This window comes from Alligator sinensis, unplaced genomic scaffold (genome assembly GCF_000455745.1).
Source record: "Alligator sinensis unplaced genomic scaffold, ASM45574v1 scaffold388_1, whole genome shotgun sequence".
Taxonomy (NCBI): domain Eukaryota; kingdom Metazoa; phylum Chordata; order Crocodylia; family Alligatoridae; genus Alligator; species Alligator sinensis.
In genome coordinates this window covers 617,625-637,019 of record NW_005842394.1, presented here as the reverse complement: position 1 = coordinate 637,019, position 19,395 = coordinate 617,625, and the positions used below count along the sequence as shown (strand labels likewise).

General features: G+C 42.3%; 2 protein-coding genes across 4 annotated transcripts in view; both read left to right on the top strand.

The window, feature by feature from the left end:
* The window catches only part of MEGF9 (multiple EGF like domains 9), a gene marked incomplete at its 5' end in the record, with an annotated part of 89,164 nt that extends 82,418 nt beyond the window's left edge, over positions 1-6,746 (top strand). The window contains one exon of the mRNA XM_025211226.1: positions 3,059-6,746. Coding sequence (XP_025067011.1) covers positions 3,059-3,513 — 455 coding nt within the window. The remainder of the gene's footprint in view (positions 1-3,058) is intronic.
* A 7,794-nt stretch (positions 6,747-14,540) lies between these two features.
* CDK5RAP2 (CDK5 regulatory subunit associated protein 2) overlaps positions 14,541-19,395 on the top strand; it is a 110,669-nt gene continuing 105,814 nt past the window's right edge. For all 3 annotated transcript variants that reach the window (XM_006029711.3, XM_025211238.1, XM_006029709.3), the window contains exons 1-3: positions 14,541-14,722; positions 14,812-14,879; positions 17,848-17,915. In XM_006029711.3, the coding sequence (XP_006029773.1) occupies positions 14,670-14,722; positions 14,812-14,879; positions 17,848-17,915 (189 nt within the window). In that variant the 5' untranslated portion in view covers positions 14,541-14,669. The remainder of the gene's footprint in view (positions 14,723-14,811; positions 14,880-17,847; positions 17,916-19,395) is intronic.

Below are 19,395 nucleotides of genomic sequence, written 5' to 3'. Positions count from 1 at the left end.
CGGAGGGGCTGGCAGGAGGCAGGAGTCTAGCCCTCTGCTGACTGGGTGCAATGTGCAGCCATGGTCATGGTCTACATGTGCATTTGATTGTAGGTAAGTACTCCACCGTAAGGTAGCAGTGTCCCCGACACTACTATCTTACAGTCGAGTTAATTAGTTTACTGCATCCTAATTCTGGTGCACATTTAGATGGTGATGCTTTGTGGCAGAGCTAATTAATCTACTCGGCAGTAAAGTACACGTGCAAATGCACCCAATGGTTTTGTATACAAGTGACTGGCATGACCTTGCTCCCCAGCATCTCATGTACTTGCACTTTCTTAAACATTTCCAATTGCACTTATCCTGCTACTTGAATGAGCTTTGCAATTATGCTGATTTCCAGCATAGGAAAGCTTCCCCTTCTGCTTCATAGGGATGAGGCCAAGTGATTATTCTGCTGTCCTGTTTCATTGAGACCTGTGCTCCCTTTCATGTTAATAATTAAGAAAACATGCACATTCTTTTTCTTTCTTTCTTTCTTTCTTTCTTTCCTTCATGCCCCCCCCCCTTAAAGCAGTGCATAGGAGGTACTGTGTTTTATCTGATTGATTTGGAGCCAAGGTTTTCAAAAGTAAACTTTAATTTGGATTCCTCAGTTGTTGTCTAACTTGAAGCAATTTAAAGGGCTCTAGTTTTCAGAGGGCAGGCCTGTACTCAGTGGTGTATGACGGCCAGGATCCTTTAAGGAATCTCCAGTTGGCTAGTTTTGAAAAACTAATTTTTTATTACTGTTTATATACCATAACTTGGACACGGGCAGATTACTGTAGGATTCCTCAAGCACTAGGATACAACCTGGTATTTTGTGGGCCCTCAAAAACTCATGGGCTGAAGCACCAAGACAAGTGATGTAAGAGCAGTAGCTGACACCAAAGACTTGTCTGAGCAATGCTGGCCTCCATCAGATAGCAAATGGGCACAGGGCTCTAAGCAACTTGGCACAAAGACTGACATCTGAGTAAAGTTCTAGTGGAGCTGGCCCTGATTACTACAGTGAAGTACTACTGTTTCCATTAGCTTAGAGTTCAAGGCTCCAGTCCAGCATAATTAATTTTGCTAGGAATTTTGCCAGTGGCCTCAGTGGGAGCAAGATTAGTACCTGAGATTTTAACTGCTTCTAAAACCAAGAATGTGCATTATCCAACTGGTGCATGCGATTATGTGTGTTGGCCATAGTTCACAACAATATATTGCCATCAGAATCCCTGGGTTTCTAAGGCAGGTCTCCCATGTAAATCCTAGCCAGGCCCAGCGCTGCTTAGTTTTTGAGACTAGATGAGAACAGGAGCATTTAGTGGGCTTGGCCATCCAAATCCTCTGCCTAGGTGTAAAATATACTGATTAGCATCACTCCACTTATAAATCCATCCATCCTTGGTTTAACATTGATACCATCCCATTGCTGGCAGTTGGGGCTTGCTTGAGAAGTCATGGTAATCATAATTCTGATTGCCTGTAGGGATACAGCTCTATCGGGAATTAGCTTACCAAAACTGATTTCCCTCCTCTGTCCCTATCAGCAGGTGTTTTCTCCAGAAAAGCCAAATCCATACAGTGAGGCACCATCATCAGTAATTGATTCAGCTGTGAGTGGATTTAAAATGAAGGCAGAGCTTTTAAAGCACAGGATGGCAGAATGAGAGTAGGGCAAAATAGAAAGGAGATGTAATGAGGCCTATAAAGCGAGCTGCATTGAATGTGTATTGTCTGAAAGCACACGTTTAACCTGAATGTTCCTACTTCAAGAACATGACAATCTAAAATATCCTGTTATTCCTATCATACTATTCACATATCTGAAAACATTCAGGACCGTATGTTGCTCTGAGGCCAAGAACTTGGGAAGATTGAAAAGGAGATTGGATATTTTAAATGGAGAGCAAGAATAACTAGGGTTATAATAGTTCCTACAGAAGTGTTAGAAGGAGTAGAAAATCTTATGCTCCAAAGCTTAAGTCTCCATAAGTATTAGAAGCTAAGGGGACACTCCCCATGGAGGTCAGATTTCCCCATTATATACCTATGAGAGGGTGTTCTTGTACCTTCCTCCAAAGCCTCTTGTGCTGGCTAGTGTTGAAGATAAGCTGCTGGATGAGGTGGTCTCATCCACTGACAAATCCTGTGTTCCTGTGTTTTGCCTGTTAGCCTATGCCATAAACTGAACCTGAAACATGGTACAAACGATTGTCATACTGCTTAAAGACTATTACATCATTCACATGCTTTCTTATTTCTAAATGTTACTGAGCCACATCATACTCTCTGTTGTGCATGTATATTTAATTGGTTTCAGTGAGGTTTGTTTGTAGATTCATGTGAAGGCAGTTTGGAATTGTGCCTTTTTACATAGAGAAGTGTCACTTTAGAAACATTTAATGATAGAGCATTAAGGCTTTGTTTTTTTATCTTGGTTTTTGTTCCTTTTGCTCAGCTGAGCTGGAAGCAAACCTGAAGTGTGAATGTATATAGTAAAATGGTAGTGCAAAAATGTGCAAATCATTGTCCTTAGATTTAACCCTCCCAGCTTGATTCTACAGCTTTTAACACGGGGCATATCACATTCTGGCTTCACTGAAGTCAGTGGCAAAACTCTTTGACTTCAGTGGAACCACGGTTCCTACTCAGGAATATTTGACATGCTTTGCATTCATCTTGAGTGATTGAGTGTAAGGAGCCAGATTTTTCTAAATCTCTGCACACTCAATCACAAACAGATTTTCAGAACAGCTCAGCCCCTTTTTTTGGCCTGTAAATTAGGTTTGCAAAAGCATTCCACTCCCACTGAAGGGAACTTGGTGTCCAATGGTCATGCAACATGTCATACTGTTTTTAAAACCTGTCCATTCATTTTGATGCATAAAAGGAATGTTCGAAAGTTTACATTTCCGAGCTTGTTGCCTTTGTAATAACTGTTATGAACAGGGCAAGGTATTGATTGCATTGTTGGGTTATGCTGATCTCTGATTATGGCTTATCACGTATTTTTCTACATTTGTATTTTTATTTTGATTTCTAGAAATCTTTCCTGGCCCAGAAGCTACAGAGTTCGTAACTTTTGCTCCAAGCACCAGCAAGGCAACATCGTTTTCAACTACAGTGACGAACAGTACATTACCACCACCGACTGTGCAGACTGTATTTCCTATAAGCTCCTCTGACAATAGTACATCTGCTTTTGCAGATGTCTCGTGGACTCAATTTAACATAATTATTTTGACGGTGATTATCATTGTTGTGGTCCTACTAATGGGCTTTGTGGGTGCTGTCTATATGTATCGTGAATATCAAAACAGAAAACTTAATGCTCCTTTTTGGACCATTGAACTAAAGGAGGACAACATCAGTTTTAGCAGCTACCATGACAGTATACCCAATGCTGATGTTTCGGGGTTATTGGAAGATGATGGAAATGAAGTGGCGCCTAATGGACAGCTGACGCTGACAACTCCCATGCATAACTATAAGGCATAAAGGAAGAGTTTATCCAGCTATTCCAAAATTAGCTTAAAAAAAGGACTCTGCTCATTTAAGGAGTATCAGAATCTGTGCCAAGGTTTCAAGCAAAGGAATTTGCTACCCAGATATTTTTTTATGTTGGGCATGGCGTAGCTTGCTGGTGAACAGGAAAGGTGTGCAGTGCATCAGGTTTTCAGGTAACATAATGAATGCATTCAGTGTGTCATTACCCATGAAGATCCATAGACTTCACTGTTGATAAAGACTTTACATAAAATTATGCCGATCTTAAAATATATTTTTGTATGAAGAGTTGGTAGGGCTATAGCAAGCAGTACCCTGTGATTAATCAAAAGTTACTTTGACTTCCAGCCAAGCTAATGCTTATACCTGTGTCCAATATTTTGAAAAGTAGCCTGTGAATGAACAGTAGATTTTCAGGAAATAGACTTTTCTAAAAGCTTCATATTATTTCCTTACATAAATTTGATTTAAAGAAAGGGGAAATCTCATTCACTTCACCATAGTACTAAGAGACATTTATATAAGTAACTGTTACACACAGTAAAACCACCCCTTTAAGTTTCCCATTGATTTTGGGGAGCAGAAAAAATATCAAATATAAAAATATCTGTTGGGGGAGATAACTCATTTCCCTTATGTAAGGTGACAAGACTATTAAAATACAGGAATCCATTTTTATAGAAGGAGTTAATGAACTTGTATACATATTGTACAAGGGAAGACAACCAGACATCTCAGGGTTGCCCTGTAAAAATACAAGCTAGGCTTACTATCTTACCCTGACAGAAATGGTGTGTTCTGTATATAGAATGTAATATAACTTCTTGGCATTGTATTTGTAACTATTTGTAAAAAAAAAAAAGAAAAAAAAAGAAAAACCATAAGTCATATTTTATCATCTAGATTTTATCTGTACAGCAGTTAGTGGTATTGTAAAAAAAAAAAATGAGGATTGTTTAAAATACTGTAAATTAGATGGCAATATTGCTGGAGCTGGGACTCTGGCAAACATCCATCATTTAAAGTTCCTCTTCTGATATCACTGAAATTTTTTTAAGAAGCTGAGTGTTTCCTACTTGTTTCTGCAACTGTCAACCTCCCTGTTCCTTTATCCATGTTGACCCTAGTAAATACCCGGTGATGTCGTGAACATCTGAAGGGCCAGTGATCAGGGTTGCTTTGAAATCTCCCCACAAAATGCAAATGTATCAACAATGTTAGTTAGAGACTGATCCTATCAATCAGATTTAACAAGAGCGGTCAGCATTCACAAGAGTAGTCTGATTGAAGTCGTGAGCCTACTTGGGCAAGTAAGGACTGCTTACGTGATTATGAGTAAAATTGCTGATAGTGCTGCATATTGGCCTATCTCTGCTTCTCTTGATGACAATAGCAAAATTTCCCTCGTCTTCAGTGGAACCAGGATTTCATGCAAAGTATCTACAGGATCAGGTCCCTGGTTTCAAAATTCTAGATAAGATAATAAGTGGACACTGTCAAGTAATTGATTTCTGAAAGTTCACGTAGCATAAAGTTGTACGCTGGACAAGTGGGGACTCTACTCATTGTTAAGAAACAAGGGACAACTGGGTATGCAGAATCCTACCATTTTTATATAGAGGCAGACTGGCTTTTAACAAGGGGGAGTACAAGTTAATGAGCACTCTGTCCTTGTCAAATGGAAAGAGCTGTATGGCAAGGTTGTGTTGTTGTTCCTCCACTCTGAGGTATAGGTCTGAATGCAGGGTGCAACGTGGTTGATTGAATGTACACCGACATAGCACCCAGGAAGACTGCTGACTGTAGCAGTCTGAGTGCAGGTTGAAACATCCAAGAGCACGTGCAGTCCTTGTACAGCTCCGTTTCCTAACACCTGGGAAAAGGCACTGCTATACCAGGTGCAAAGAACTAGACCTTCACTGGGGCATTTCGTTTGCACCTGTACAGTGCAATAAACAGTGCCGTGGAGAACTTCAGCTCTGCCCTTCCCTTTTTTCAGTGCTGCCATTTGGCATGTAATCTTTATTAGGTGCCAGATCCAGTCTCTTTGCTTTATTCCTTTCACTGCACTGAGTGCGTCGTCTTTGCACCCAATCCAGTTCCCGTTAAAGCCAGTGGAAAGCCTCCTGAAATCCTCCTGCTGACTTCAATGAGATTTGAATCAAACCTTTTGTTTGATCTCTTCTGAGCAGGGCAATTAATTCCTGTCCTATGTGTTAATTAAGTGAACTTCTAGCAACCTCAGGGGTAAAGTCTGTAATGCAGCCATGCCAGGGCTTTGCCGGTTCATAATAACTCCAGTGATAAACAAGGAAGTTAGCAAAGCAGAGCAATAGCTGCATCAATAAAAACAAAGGCAGAAATAAATATTTCTTATGTGACAGGAGGGAAAAGTAATGTAGAAAGATATTATTTATTTGCATTCCAGAAGTACTGGGAGGCCTAACTCTGGCTTGGGAATGGCATCCTGCTAGGTGCTGTACATAGTTATAATAATAATGTGCAGTCCCTGTATCAAAGAGCTTATCTTCTAATTTAAGAAGATGTGATGGACTGTGTATGGGCCTCATCCAGAGGCAATGAAGCCAATGAAAAGAGGTGCATTGCCTGCGTTGAACTTGAGGTCAGTTCCCAAGTCTGCAGCTGACTGGATACAAGTCATTCAAAAAGATTTGAGTTTTAGTCGGAAAATAGAAAAAGAAAGAAAATCTGGATATTACCAAGCCTTTATCATACACCAGGCTTTAAAGGACAGTTTTATTAAAGTAGAGAAAATAGGATAATCTGGACATAATTACTTGACAATGCTCATTTTTATATGCGTATTCCCTGATGTTTATACATGCTGGGAAAAGATGACTTTTCATAAGTGATTTCAGTGGCAGTGTGTTAGCATCTGGGCCTAGTTCTATAGAGCAATAAAAGCAACAGGCAAAGTGAAGGAAAGATTGTCCACTTGAGCATGTCAGAATTATTTTCTTCTTTTATTTGTGGGGTTGAGGTGAATTAGCAGATGTATTCTTTGAAAGAAAACATTTCTTCATGGATCCTTGGAAAGTCTGCAGGCTATCTAAGATAACAGGGTTTGGCCAGTTTAATTTGGACTTCAGGTCCTGGCTTTTTTGATTCTCTTACATTACAGAGTCTGTGACCAGTTGCAGGATTTGGTTTTGAGTTTTGGTGCTGAGCTCCCTTACCTCACACCTGCAAAAAAAAAAAAAAAATAGAGGGGGGGGACTGGACAACCTATTTGAATGGGTGGTTTTGATATTGGCCCCATTGTAGCTGAAAAAATAAACATGAAAAATAATATTAAAGCACTGAATATTAGCCCAGCTCTGAAGTGGTGAAGATGTCAGTCTGTTTTACACGTTGTCATACAACAATATGATGTTGTGGGTATTTTGCTGACAGCAAATGGTTCTGGAGAGAGAGGTCTAGGGGACCATCCTGTGGGTCTGACATGAAGCCCACAGAAATTAATTTGTCTTTTCTTTGGGCTTTAGTTGCATAAGTTTTTCAAACTTGACTGACCTGTTTTGGAGAAACTCTGAGGTATGGTATGCTTTGTTTGGACACTAACTTCTGATTAGCAGAGAATGAAAACATCAGAGGGACACAAGGGATGATGCATCTAACATGACAAAACGATTCAGCAGAAGAAACAAAATCAGTTGCACCCAGTCAGGTCCCTTGTTTAGAGGAATAAGATTCAACAGAAACTTTCCAGCTTTGTGTTCAACCTCATCCTATGATCCACGAGTGTGAAACCTGACCCCTTTCCTCCAACACGCACATAGCCATCCACCTGAGCACCTGTATAATAGAAGGAAGAAGCTAAGTGAGATCCATCTCTCAGCCAGGTTGGACTGCACCGTGTTGTAGTGCATTGCCAGAGAATTCTTATGGGCAAGTATGTCATCCTACCAAAGACCTTGGCTTTTCCAGCAGTAGTTCAGTTGCTTGTATTATAACTTGCCATGAAACTTCTGTAATGTTGAGGTTTCCCCTCTGGCAGATTTGAGAATGAGAATAACCAGTTAAATAGGATGTAGACTGCAGAGGTTCATCAGGCCCAATGCAGAAAATCATCAGGTCAGAGAAGGGGTGTCAAGCTGAGGTGTCAGGACTGTTGCACATATATTGGTGGGGTCCATCATGCGCCACTTCCCAGCAGACAAGTAGTATATCAGTCTTGCAGGACAATGGTTGTTGGTTTTGGGCAAGGAAGTGGGTGGCATGGTGCAGTAGCTATGTGTTCATGGAGTAGATGGAGTAATAGGGGGACATGGTAGTCCAGAGAAGTATGATGGTGAGACACTTATGGCTTTCGCTCCTACTGGCCATAATCCCAAACCCATGCCGTGGGGAGGTGAGAACCATGTTGGCACATAGCCTAGCTGGTCTGGGTGAAGCAAATGAAATCCTGTAGTAAAACACTTGAAGCCCTCATGTAAGGGGATGGATAAAAAAATAGTCAACCATGTATAAAATGAACAGGGGCAGCCTGGCTGGGTCAAAAGCTAGGGATGTTACACTACAAGCACAGGATGCACCAAATGTGGAAAAGTATAATTAGCTAATGTGAATATAAGGTCTTAACTCTTACCAAATCACCATAGCTAGAAAAAAACTGCATGATGTTTTAGCCTTGGGGACTGTCATGAAAAGTCACTTATTGAGACAGTCATTCTCTTGGACCAGGCAAAACACACTCAGGCCAGCAGAAACTATTTATGAGCCCGGATGGCATGTTTTCAGCATTCTACCGCATTTTGGGCCAGTTGATCCCTTGCTGTACAGCATTTTTATTCCAAATATTACATGCAATATAAATGATGCAATATGTGGCAGAAAATATGTACAGCTTCTTTTAACAACAAAAACCGAAGAATGAAGCCTAAAATATTTAAAAAAATAAAATTGTAAAATTAGCTCTCGAGGGACTCTGATATTTAGGTGTCAGATGGAATTTTAATAAGGAAAATGTGGGCCTAAAACATTTAACATCATGCTTGCTCCCAAGTAAAACTCATCAGCCTTATTGCACATCCCAAAAAGGTGTTTCTTATGCATAGGCTAAGCTTACAAATGCATTTCTAAAAAAAAGTGTATGATTTGAATATATGTCAGAATTTATACAGAAGAATGTTATTTAAAAATGAATAAATGTATATAATTTGTACCTATGCTGCTAGTGTTTTTGCTTTGGTTTTTGTCCATTTAAGTCAAATGGGACTCTTTCCATTTACTTCACTCAGAGCTGGGTTGGCCAGAGGAGGGAGGACGTATTCCACTTATGTTAATAGAGTTATTCCTGCTCTACACCAGTGTACGAGGTGAAATCATTGTGGCCCTAAAACTGTTTGGTAATGTCATTTGCTAACACACCTGCTATTTTATGCCAGATAACCACCTGAAAAATCAAGGCATGAGAAATCTTTTGAACACTTAGTATTAACTAGCTTGGGCTTCTAGCTAATTTTGTTCACATATGCTTGCTTTTCAATTCGGTGGCTGTCTCTACCTGAGATGCTACTGCGCAGTAGCAGGGGGGCACTAATTGTGATGCGTGATGCTACCGCGCAGTAGCGTCAGAAAGCTGTGCAGGGATGCTACTACACAGTAACTCCAGTTACTGCACAGTTGTTTAGTACTTGGTTATGCAAGTACTAAATGACTGTACAGTAACAACTGTGCAGTCTGCTGCTTGTATAGACATGGCCAGTGTCAATAAATTTGTTCTACTAGAGTGATATAATATGTATACAGGTTTATTTTGGCTTGGAAAGTACCAAGTCTTATTAAAAAAATGAAAACAACAAGAAAAAGACTAGAAATTAGCAAAGAGCAATTTTACACATGTTTTTCCACATCCTCATTATGATCAACAAAGGAAATTTGAGGGGATCAAGTTCTCTGTAATCTACATTTGAAGCTTTGTTCATTTTAGAGTAGGTGTTTATATGTGCAAAAGAAATCTTCAACTCTTTGCCTCCAGAACCCTAACCTTTCTTTCTTGTCAGTGTTAGGAAATCAAGCCTTTTTTTTCCATACAAAAGTAAATAAATGATAACACTTGTCTTTGTCATTGAATGTTACCTTCAGCTCCTACTGTCCAGTTCTATAAAGCCTTTATGCAAAGGGGTGGGATGATAGGAATTAAGCAGGTTCTTAAAATCGGACACGAGTTTAAGTGTCTTACTGAACTGGGGCTTATGTAATGAAGAGCCTGAGTCTCTATATCTCAGTTTTCATCCTAGTCTTCCATGTAGGAGTAGGACAGATAATAGAGTTTTTCAATACAAATTGCTGGTACAAGGATTTAGTATAATCTCCTAACATGTACTGCTAATTAAGATAAGGCTAAACAATGCTAATCTGATTAGCAGAGGGCAAGTTGTTAACTACTTCAAAATGATAATTTTCCCCCCCTTTACAACTCCATGGTGTTACTGCAGATTTTGTAATGCAGACATCCCAGTTACCATCATAGCTCTTATTGATCCATTTGATGGAATGCATCTTTTTGTTTGATCCAAAGGGGTTATCTCATTGTAAAACGCACATCCACCTCCATTTAGGGCAGTGCCTTTCTTAACAGTGGGCCTGTTGATTTCAGTTCAATAGCAGGGGACACAGCATGTGTTGAGAGATGTTGTAGGGCATATGCTATACTGGCTTATATCATTTAGGTAGTAAATGCTCTGCCTAGTGGCTCTGTGGCTGACTGTCGCTACTTTAATGCCACACGTCAAATATTGTACACAGTAGTTCCTTATTGTTTATGAACAATTGGGTCATGTTGGGCATCAAGACGAATGTTACTCTCTGTGACCGATCACCTTAAAGAAGAAGAAAAACAATTTCAAACTAGACTGGGTTGATTAGTCTGGCTACCATTTAGCAGATGCAGTTTTAAAACTACCAATCAGTCCAGAAAGACTGAGACGATCAGGTCCCGTCAATACCACGAACTCTCACTAAGACTCAGACTCCAGTCGCACAGCCTTAGAAATTTCCACCTGTTCCCAGCTAAGAGATTAAGTGTTTTTACTAGTCATTACCAGGCATTTTCCATTTGGTCCGTGTTACTGTAACCCCGGCTCCATTTTGAATTTTGTACACATACCGCAGAAGGAAAGGTAAGATCAAGGTAGGAAGGAGAAGCCTATAGCAGAGTTACTGGCACTCACTGGTTGGGAAACATAGGGCATCACCTGAACTTACAGACTAGTATTTGGGTGTTTAGGTGTTTCAGAAAGAGAAATTAATTCCGTTTACAGAAAATGGAGTAACAGGATGAAACGGGAATCCAGAGTGATAAGGTAATAACAATAGGCAGGCTCACATACTGGTGCTGATTCCAAGCCAGTGCACTGAGGAGGTAAGCATCTTCTTGACACAGTCCAGATGGTTATGGTGAATAAGTGTAATCCAGCACTACAAACATAGGGGAGAAAATAGTCTAATAAACAGACATGGGCTGATCCTGTAGACTGGCCCTAGGCAGCCTTCTCTCAGAAAATAGGGTACATTTGTATCTTATAGACAAACTAGAGATACATAAGCTTTAATAAGCAGTAGCTTGCTTCATCAGATACTGAAATCATCTCTGTCCTTATGCTATAGGTAATGCTGCATATTACTAAACTGAAAGTATTCATTTTTTCATTGTTGACACCTGGGGGGACTCCTGCCTTGCTCCTTCGTTTAGTTGGGATGATAGAAGTAGAGTCATCAGCTTTCGCTATATGATCAGTCAAGCTAGTGGTGCAATATTTAGATTGCAAACACTGCAGGAGAATGTTTAAATCCTACCAAAAAGATTCAATTAATTCATTAAAACTATAAAAGCATGTTAGTCAAGTTTTGAAAAGCTTATAGAAGAATAACACAATCCAGCTTTGGGATCCAAAGTACCTGTTCTGCACGGTATCAGCTGAAGTAGTCAAGGGAGGTGTTGACAAATGAAAGCAACTGGCATACAGTAACACAGTCCTGCCTGTATCGTAATAGAAGACAGGAATCCTTGGACACATTAGGTCTCCAATAGAGATAACAAATATGGCTTACTGCTATATAAACATTATTAATAAAGGTAGGACCAAGATGAGAGAAGGGATTGTCCAGCAGGTAGGATGCCAGTCTGGGCTTTAAATAACTAACTGCATTCTCCTAAGGTCTGCCCCTGACTCTTTGAGGGACCCTGGACAAATACACTGCATCCACGTTGTGAACATAAACTTGTTAAAGACTGTGAGACATTCACTTAGCGGTAACAATGGCCAGGTGCCTGGGGCATCGGCCACACACAGGGGTACTGGTGACTTCTGGTCATTGCTGCTGCTGGTGTGATCGTGCGGCTGCTGTGACAGCTATTTTTTTCTGCCCCTCCTGCACTCCAACCCCATCCCCGGTCAGTGCCAGGGGCGGCTGTTTCAGTTGCCCTCCTCCAGATGCCACTTTTATTTACTATGAAGCCTACACGAGTGCCTCAGATAGAAGTTTCCCCTGGACTTAATCTTGAAAAGTGTGACCCAACCACCAGCTCTGAATTCTAGAGATTAAATGTCAAACCAAACTGTAAGACGTGAGCCTGTGCCAGTGACTAACTCGCAAATCGTACAGCATGGCTGTCAATGCGTTGTTCCTAACAAAGGAAAAAATGAATCGGGCATACATAGAGCATTTCACGCGGTTTAAATGGAAATATTGTATGGGGTTAGAATAAAATCAAGTTTGGCATACTACCCTTGTACAAGCTGATACAAATACCATTCAATGATGAAATTAAATATAATGTTAAAATATGGCATTTCATCATGGATTGTCACTTTATTTTTAAGATAAAATGATCCATTTGCAGAAATATAGCGTGGATGTTTCTGGAGTGGATCATCTTAAAAACAGGCTCTTACCTGAATACAGTTGAAGGGTATACATTTCCTAGCTGCTTGAAAGCAGCAGTAATGGAAATTGCACACACATATTGAGGAAAGAGAACACCCCTAGGGCGATAAAACTCGATCTAACAATGCACTGCATGGTTAAGTATACTACTCTGGCAAAATACCAATTCTTTTGTAGCTTTCATCTCGGCATTGGGCAAGCTTATGTATTTAATAAACTTATTTCAGGTGGTATTTTCAAGGTTGATTTGTTATGATGGACAGGATTCTTGGTTTTAGATCCCTGAATTATACATTTTGCTTTTAAAATAACAAGAAACTTAAATCGTGAGACTAATTCTATCCATCATACCTGCTTACCTACCTATTTATCGGTAAACGCATATTCCAGATCACTAGTACCTGACCACCTGCTGTTACACATTTTATTTGAGCAGGCAATAGACTCTCTCACAGGCTCCCAAGCAGAGATGAAGTAGTGTTAGAGCAGGGGAAAGGCTCCCCATGGCTTCATGCTGTTTGCATTCATTCCCTTCCAAACCCATGTCCTGTATTTCAAGGGAGTCAGAGGACAGGCCCTAATTCTTCTTTTGTTGGCAGGCTCAGTTTGACACACATACAGGTCTGCATAAGCTTGACCCCACAGTTAAACACATGGGTTAGTGCAATGTGGATGGCCATGCCCGTAACCCAAGGAAGATGCAGTGTGTCCAGATGAACCAATGCAGCTGGGCTGTGGGTGGGAGCTGGGGCTCTGCTGGTCAGAGGTGCTGTCCCGCACCCCACCAATTCCATTCACTTCTGCCGATCTTGGGGCTCGAGGCCTTTGAAAGTCAGGCCCTGTGCTGCCCACTCCTAGAAGCAGGAATTCGCCCAATAGCCTCAAAAAATGGCCAGCTGTTGCTAAGCCAACCTAATGTGGCCACCATTCCCAAACCTGGGGCTGGCCAATCTGCCACACTTATGCCACAAGTGGCAGAGGCATCCCATGTGCAGGGCACCTGGCTAGGAGTTGCCAGCCCTGGAGTCTCCAGGATTGAGATATAATCTCCAGGAGACGGCTGAGAGTCACCCAGGAGATAAATGATAGGGCATTCATTAAAACAGATATTAAACGTTGAATCCAATTTATACTGCAGTTTTAAAAAGTAATAGTAACGTACATTTGTTTTCCGAAGTACAGTAGATCAATCATTCATGTCACTGCATCGTGTGATGAAACCTCCTGCAATAGATTCAGACAGAGTTGGAAACCCTGCACCCGGCAGATGGAAAGGGTGCAGGGAGCAGAAAGCAGAGCAGCAGATTGGGAAGGGCGGACAGGGAAGGAAACAGAAAGCAGAGCAGCAGATTGGGAAGGGCGGACAGGGAAGGAAACAGAAAGCAGAGCAGCAGATTGGGAAAGAAGCAGAATGCAGAGCAGCAGATTGGGAAGGGCGGACAGGGAAGGAAACAGAAAGCAGAGCAGCAGATTGGGAAAGAAGCAGAATGCAGAGCAGCAGATTGGGAAGGGCGGACAGGGAAGGAAGCAGAAAGCAGAGCAGCAGATCGGGAAGGGTGGACAGGGAAGGAAGCAGAAAGCAGAGCAGCAGATCGGGAAGGGCCCACGGGGAAGGAAGTAGAAAGCAGAGCAGCGGATCAGGCACGGGGAAAGGGAAGGGAGTGGCACTGGGGGGACAGCGTGGGGCAACTGGTAGCCCCTGGTGACCTAGAGGATCCCTGAGGGCACCGCCTGGTGATCTGACACAGCCCCCTAATTATATCCACTTTATCCTTCTCCCCGCACTGTGCACCACGGGGCCCTAAGTAAAGATGGCAGCGCCAACACACATGTTATTGTCCTAACGACAACACAATGCCCTTAGTAAAGATGGCACCTCCTTAACCAGCTTCTATTGCAAACTGACGGCTGCTCAGACTCCCCGCCTTCCTTCCCTCACTCAAGATGGCAGCTGCCCACACTCAACTCCTATCCCGCTCACAGCCCAGTTGGCATTCCCCACCACCGTCTGCCCTCAGTTAAGATGGCGTCCTCGCGGGCTTCCACAGGCGGATCCCTCAGCAAAGATGGCGGCTTCCCCCATAGATGCCTACGGTGCCCTGGCGCCAGGCCCTCCGAGGGCGGCTTCAGCGGCTTCATGGTCAGGGCCACAAGATGGCGGAAGCAGCTGCAGCCGTTTGAATTCCAGCGGAGCCGCCAAACTCGCACAATAACCACCGGGCACCGCCGCCGCCATGGACTCGCTGCCGGGGGACGACCCTACGCTGCCCCTGGACTTGGGCGGCAGGTAGGAGCTTAACCGCGGTGTCACCCCCTCCTCCCCGCGTGGCGCCGCGTCCCGCCGCCCGCGCTGACCCGCATCTCTTTCTCCCTCAGCGTCAACGTGGCCGACCTGCCCGACGTGCCCGGGGATGCGGCCCGGCCCGGCTCTGCCGGCAGCGCAGGTGAGCGGGGGCTGCCCGGACACCCCCGGGAAAGTTGCCGCGGTTCCTGCGGGCCCGCCCTGCCGCACACACGTGCACTTGACCCGCGATAGAAACCCGCCCGGGCGCGGGCGCTTTGTGTGTGACCCCGCAGCGGGTCGGCTTTTCTCTTTAAAACTGGTCCCTCATTTGTTTTCATCTCCTGCCACCATGACTTTGTGCGGGTGGCCGGGGTGCATTTATGGCACTGAATGGCGTGGCAGATGCTTTGTGCGGGCGACGGGTTTATTGCGCGATTCACCAGTGATTTGCACGAGGGCGCCTTTGCGCGATGCATGTATTACATGTTTATTGCGTGGTTTCCCAGTGAAGTGTGTGATAATTACTTTGCACGGGAGGCGGGGGCACATATATGGCACGGTTTGACAGTCAGTTGTACGATTACTTTGCACGGATGGCTGGTCTACATTTGTGGCATGATTCAACCATGTCTTGTGTAATAGTTTCTTTGCATGGGTGGCCGGTGTACATGGATTGCACAGTTCATCAGTGAATTGCACAATAATTACTTGTTATGTATCGTATGTTTGTGTTTCACCAGTGAGTTGCGTGGCGATTGGTTTGCATAGGTGACCGGTATACACTTATAGCGTGTTTCACCAGTGAGTTGTGCGGTGATTGGTTTGCATAGGTGACCGGTATACACTTATAGCGTGTTTCACCAGTGAGTTGCGTGGCGATTGCTTTGCATAGGTGACCGATATACACTTATAGCGCGTTTCACCAATGAATCGCATGGTGATTGCTTTGCATGGCAACTGGTATACATTTATTGTGTGTTTCACCAGTGAATTGCATGGTGATTGCTTTGCATAGGTGACCGGTATACACTTATAATGTGTTTCACCAGTGACTTCCACAGTAATTACTTGCATGCTTGGCCAGTGTACATTTATAATTCATTTCATCAGTGGGTTGAGCAATGTAGGCAATGTGTAGCAGGGGTTTAACATTCATAGCTGACAGTTGATTTTTCTTTTTTCCTCTAAATTGCAACTTGTTTCCATGCTCTGTTTGAAACCCAAACCTGGGGAGACTCTGAAAGTGAAACTGCCCACCCACCCGAGTGCCACTGAATGCATTAGCCTAGCGGGGAGGAAAGGCACAAGCTTAATGAAGCACCTGGTTGCTCACAGTTAGAGGGTTTTTACATTGTTTCCTAGGCAAAGAAATCTCTTTATTTATGGTGCACATGTGCGTTTGCCTACTTCTCTGGCCTGCCCCAATGGCTGGGAAGCAGCAGAGAAGACCTGCTATTTCTGTAACAATTTGGGGGCCTTCTAAAATCCAGCCTGCTCTCTGTTATCAGCAGAAGTTATGCACCTCTTAGAAAACCATAACCAGTGGCAAGGAATTGTCACTCGGATTACAAGGCACTGTTTGCCAAACAGATAGCATGATGATGGTGATGATTGTCCCTTTTCTAAAAAGCCAGAAAACCTTCTAAACTCGAGCTACTCCTGCAGATACTAGTATTAGTCCAAAACATTTATGTTTCCGTTGCCATTAAGATCCTGAGGACCAGGCTCCTCTGAACTGCTTGGACTAACTAGCTCTATAGATGGTTCACTCTTAATATTTTTTTCTTAGAAAAATGGCATTAAAGTTTCATGCAGGGCTTTCCAGCTGCAGCCTAGTTAAATTGTGAGAGTTTTGCTTTCTGTTGTGACTGAGTCAGCACCTGCTACAGGTTCCTTTCTAAAGGGAAAAGAAAGTCTTTCCATAAGGTTTTACTGACCTGTATTGATCAAGGACAATAATTTATCATCTTTTGCTTTATTGTGACCTTGTGGTGGCTGCCATGTTCGTCTTATTGTAGGTTTTAGAGAAAATATAGCCTGATACATTGCTTTTGAAGCAAAATGGATGTATCCTCTTATTTTGTGAAGTGCTGTTTGCACAGTTATAACAATTGTGTGCGTCTTGGACTGTATTTCTGGTCCATGCGATTTGGAGGCTGATCTGGCCGCTGTGTATTTGTGCAGTTATCTAAAGTGGGTTGTAGATGTAATTTCAAATAGCTACTGCTGCTCAATTATTAAAGAAATTTATGTATACTTATCCTGGGAGCATATTAAGGTTATGAAACAAAAATACGTTCTGAAAAACATGCTTGAATGGCATTATAGCTGTGGCTGTATTCTCTTAGTTGTTTTAAGAATGATGTCTCATCAGGTTAATCACAACTTCAGGATTTTAAGGTCTCAAAAGTGAGCATTTCCAGGGGTTTTTCGGACTGTTGTGCATATAGAACTGTATATGTAGAATTATTCCAAGTTGGAAGATACTTATTTTTTCTCTTGGTAGCCACAAGGCTGAATCTAGGACCTCAGTCCTTTCCATGGTCTCTGAGTTCTACCTTTTCTCCTTGGGTTTATTTATTTTAAGATGCTACATTTTGTGTGTTGTTTTGATTTGTTTTAAGCATTTTTCTAGAACTAATTCCCCCCGGCCCAACCTGTTGTTTTTAAGATTTTATGCAGAAAAACCTTGGATGCAAATGCTGCACTTTGTAATATTGACTTGCAGAATTGGCTATGTGGAAATGGCACGTTTTTTAGTAGCGAGTTACCCATTGTTTGTCTATAGGTATTTCTTTGCTTCATTTTCCAGCATGCAAATGTTGCACTGGTGAATCCCCTTGGCATCTGCTGCTTTGAATGGGTGTTACAGGTATAAATGGGACGTCTGACCCAGGGGTGTGCATAGGTAAGCTAATGCAACCAAAACTTAGCTACAAAGCCTGTAGCTAAGATGAAATGGATTAATGCATAATGTAAAAAATGGTCATAAAGATATAATTGTGTTTAGCTTAGTGCTTTTATTGCATTTATATGATTACACTAATCCTTAGCTTTCACCAGTTAAAAACAGAACTTTAATTCCTTCGGTGTCTTAATTTATTTTAATTTACTTCCCCAATGTCTAGTGTTACCAGACATGGCGGAAGATGCAGTTTCACCAACCAGAGCTCGGACCATGAAGGATTATGAAAATGTAAGTGCAAATGTGTTATAAAATCAATAACAAAATTGATTATCTAAGTTCTGTGCAGTATGTACATAATTGAGTACTGATAATATGTGGATGTATATTAATACCATAGGGATCCATAAATTAATTCACAGTGGTTGAAGTGCTGACTTTCTGGGTCAGATTCTCACTCTGTTCTCACTCAATCAGTGCATCTGTTTTGAATTTCATGATCCATCTGGGGATCTGGCTATCTATTTTTAGTACCTACTCTTTCAAGTACTTCTTTCAAGACTGAAGCAAGATCCTCTTACTGAGGTTAGCAAATTGCCCACCTTAGTTGTGGAATAGCAGCAAGCATCCCAAATTCCATCCAAAGACTTTTATTCCTGCATGTCTGTTCCACAGTCTACAAGGTGCTTGTCTGATTTAATTTAGGAATTTTGTGTATCAATTTTGTGACCTTATCTTGAACCAGGATAGTGTAAAGATTCAGTTTTTATTGTTAATTCTTTGAATTCTGTATCCTATCTTCAGGTATCTGGGTTGTAGCCATATTGGTCTAGAGGCAAAAGGAATCGGAACTCATGGTAAAGGTGATCAATCTTTTATTAGACCAACTAGATTCTTGCAAAATTAAAAAATTACAAAATAAAAAAATTAAAGATTTTTTTTTTTGTCTCGCAAAAATCTAGTTGGTCTAATAAAAGCTATCACCATGAGTTCTGATATCAATACCTTCATATCTTCATGTTACAAACCTACTTGGCTAGAAAGTCTGAAGGGAGAAAAATGCCTTTGACTTAATGGGATGATGCTGTCTTGATTTGTATTCAGGGCTGACCCTAGGGAGGTGTGGGGCCCGGGGCAAATTAGCCTGTGCAGGGTTCCCTTAGCATCGCACAGGGCCCATGGGACCCTGCAAAGGCAGAGCATGGGATGGGGTCTCCCCTGTGCCTGGGGGTGGAGTGGGGAGACGGTCTCTGTACTTCTTCCGCAGCGTGGGGCAGAGACGCCAGCACCAGGTGGGCCCCGTGGGAGGGGCCATGGCCACTCTGCCTGGCTCTGCGGGGTCCCCCAAAGCATGGGGCCTGGGGCGGTCAGCCCAATTCGCCATACCCTAAGGATGGCCCTGATTGCATCACAGCTTATCAATAGAATTGTACTGCTAGAGTCAGCCTAGAAGTGCATGGTCTTGGCTCTTGCTGGAAAATGGCTTCATCTTCACTCACTTTTTTTTTTTTTTTTCCCCCCCCATTTGTCCAAATATTGGTGACTTATAATCAGAGAAGTTACTTACCTGTATTCAGGAAGTCTAACAATTCTATTGTCGAAATGGTTTTAAGCCAATTTAGCTATCATTTCTGGCACCAAAGGGATGAGATTTATTTCCCACTTGCTGTGCGCTTAAGTTTTAAATGCCTAACTGAAATGCTCAGCATTGTTTTGAAGAACTTTTAGAGGAAGAAGTGATTAAAGTTTTCTCATGCCTAATGTCTACTCA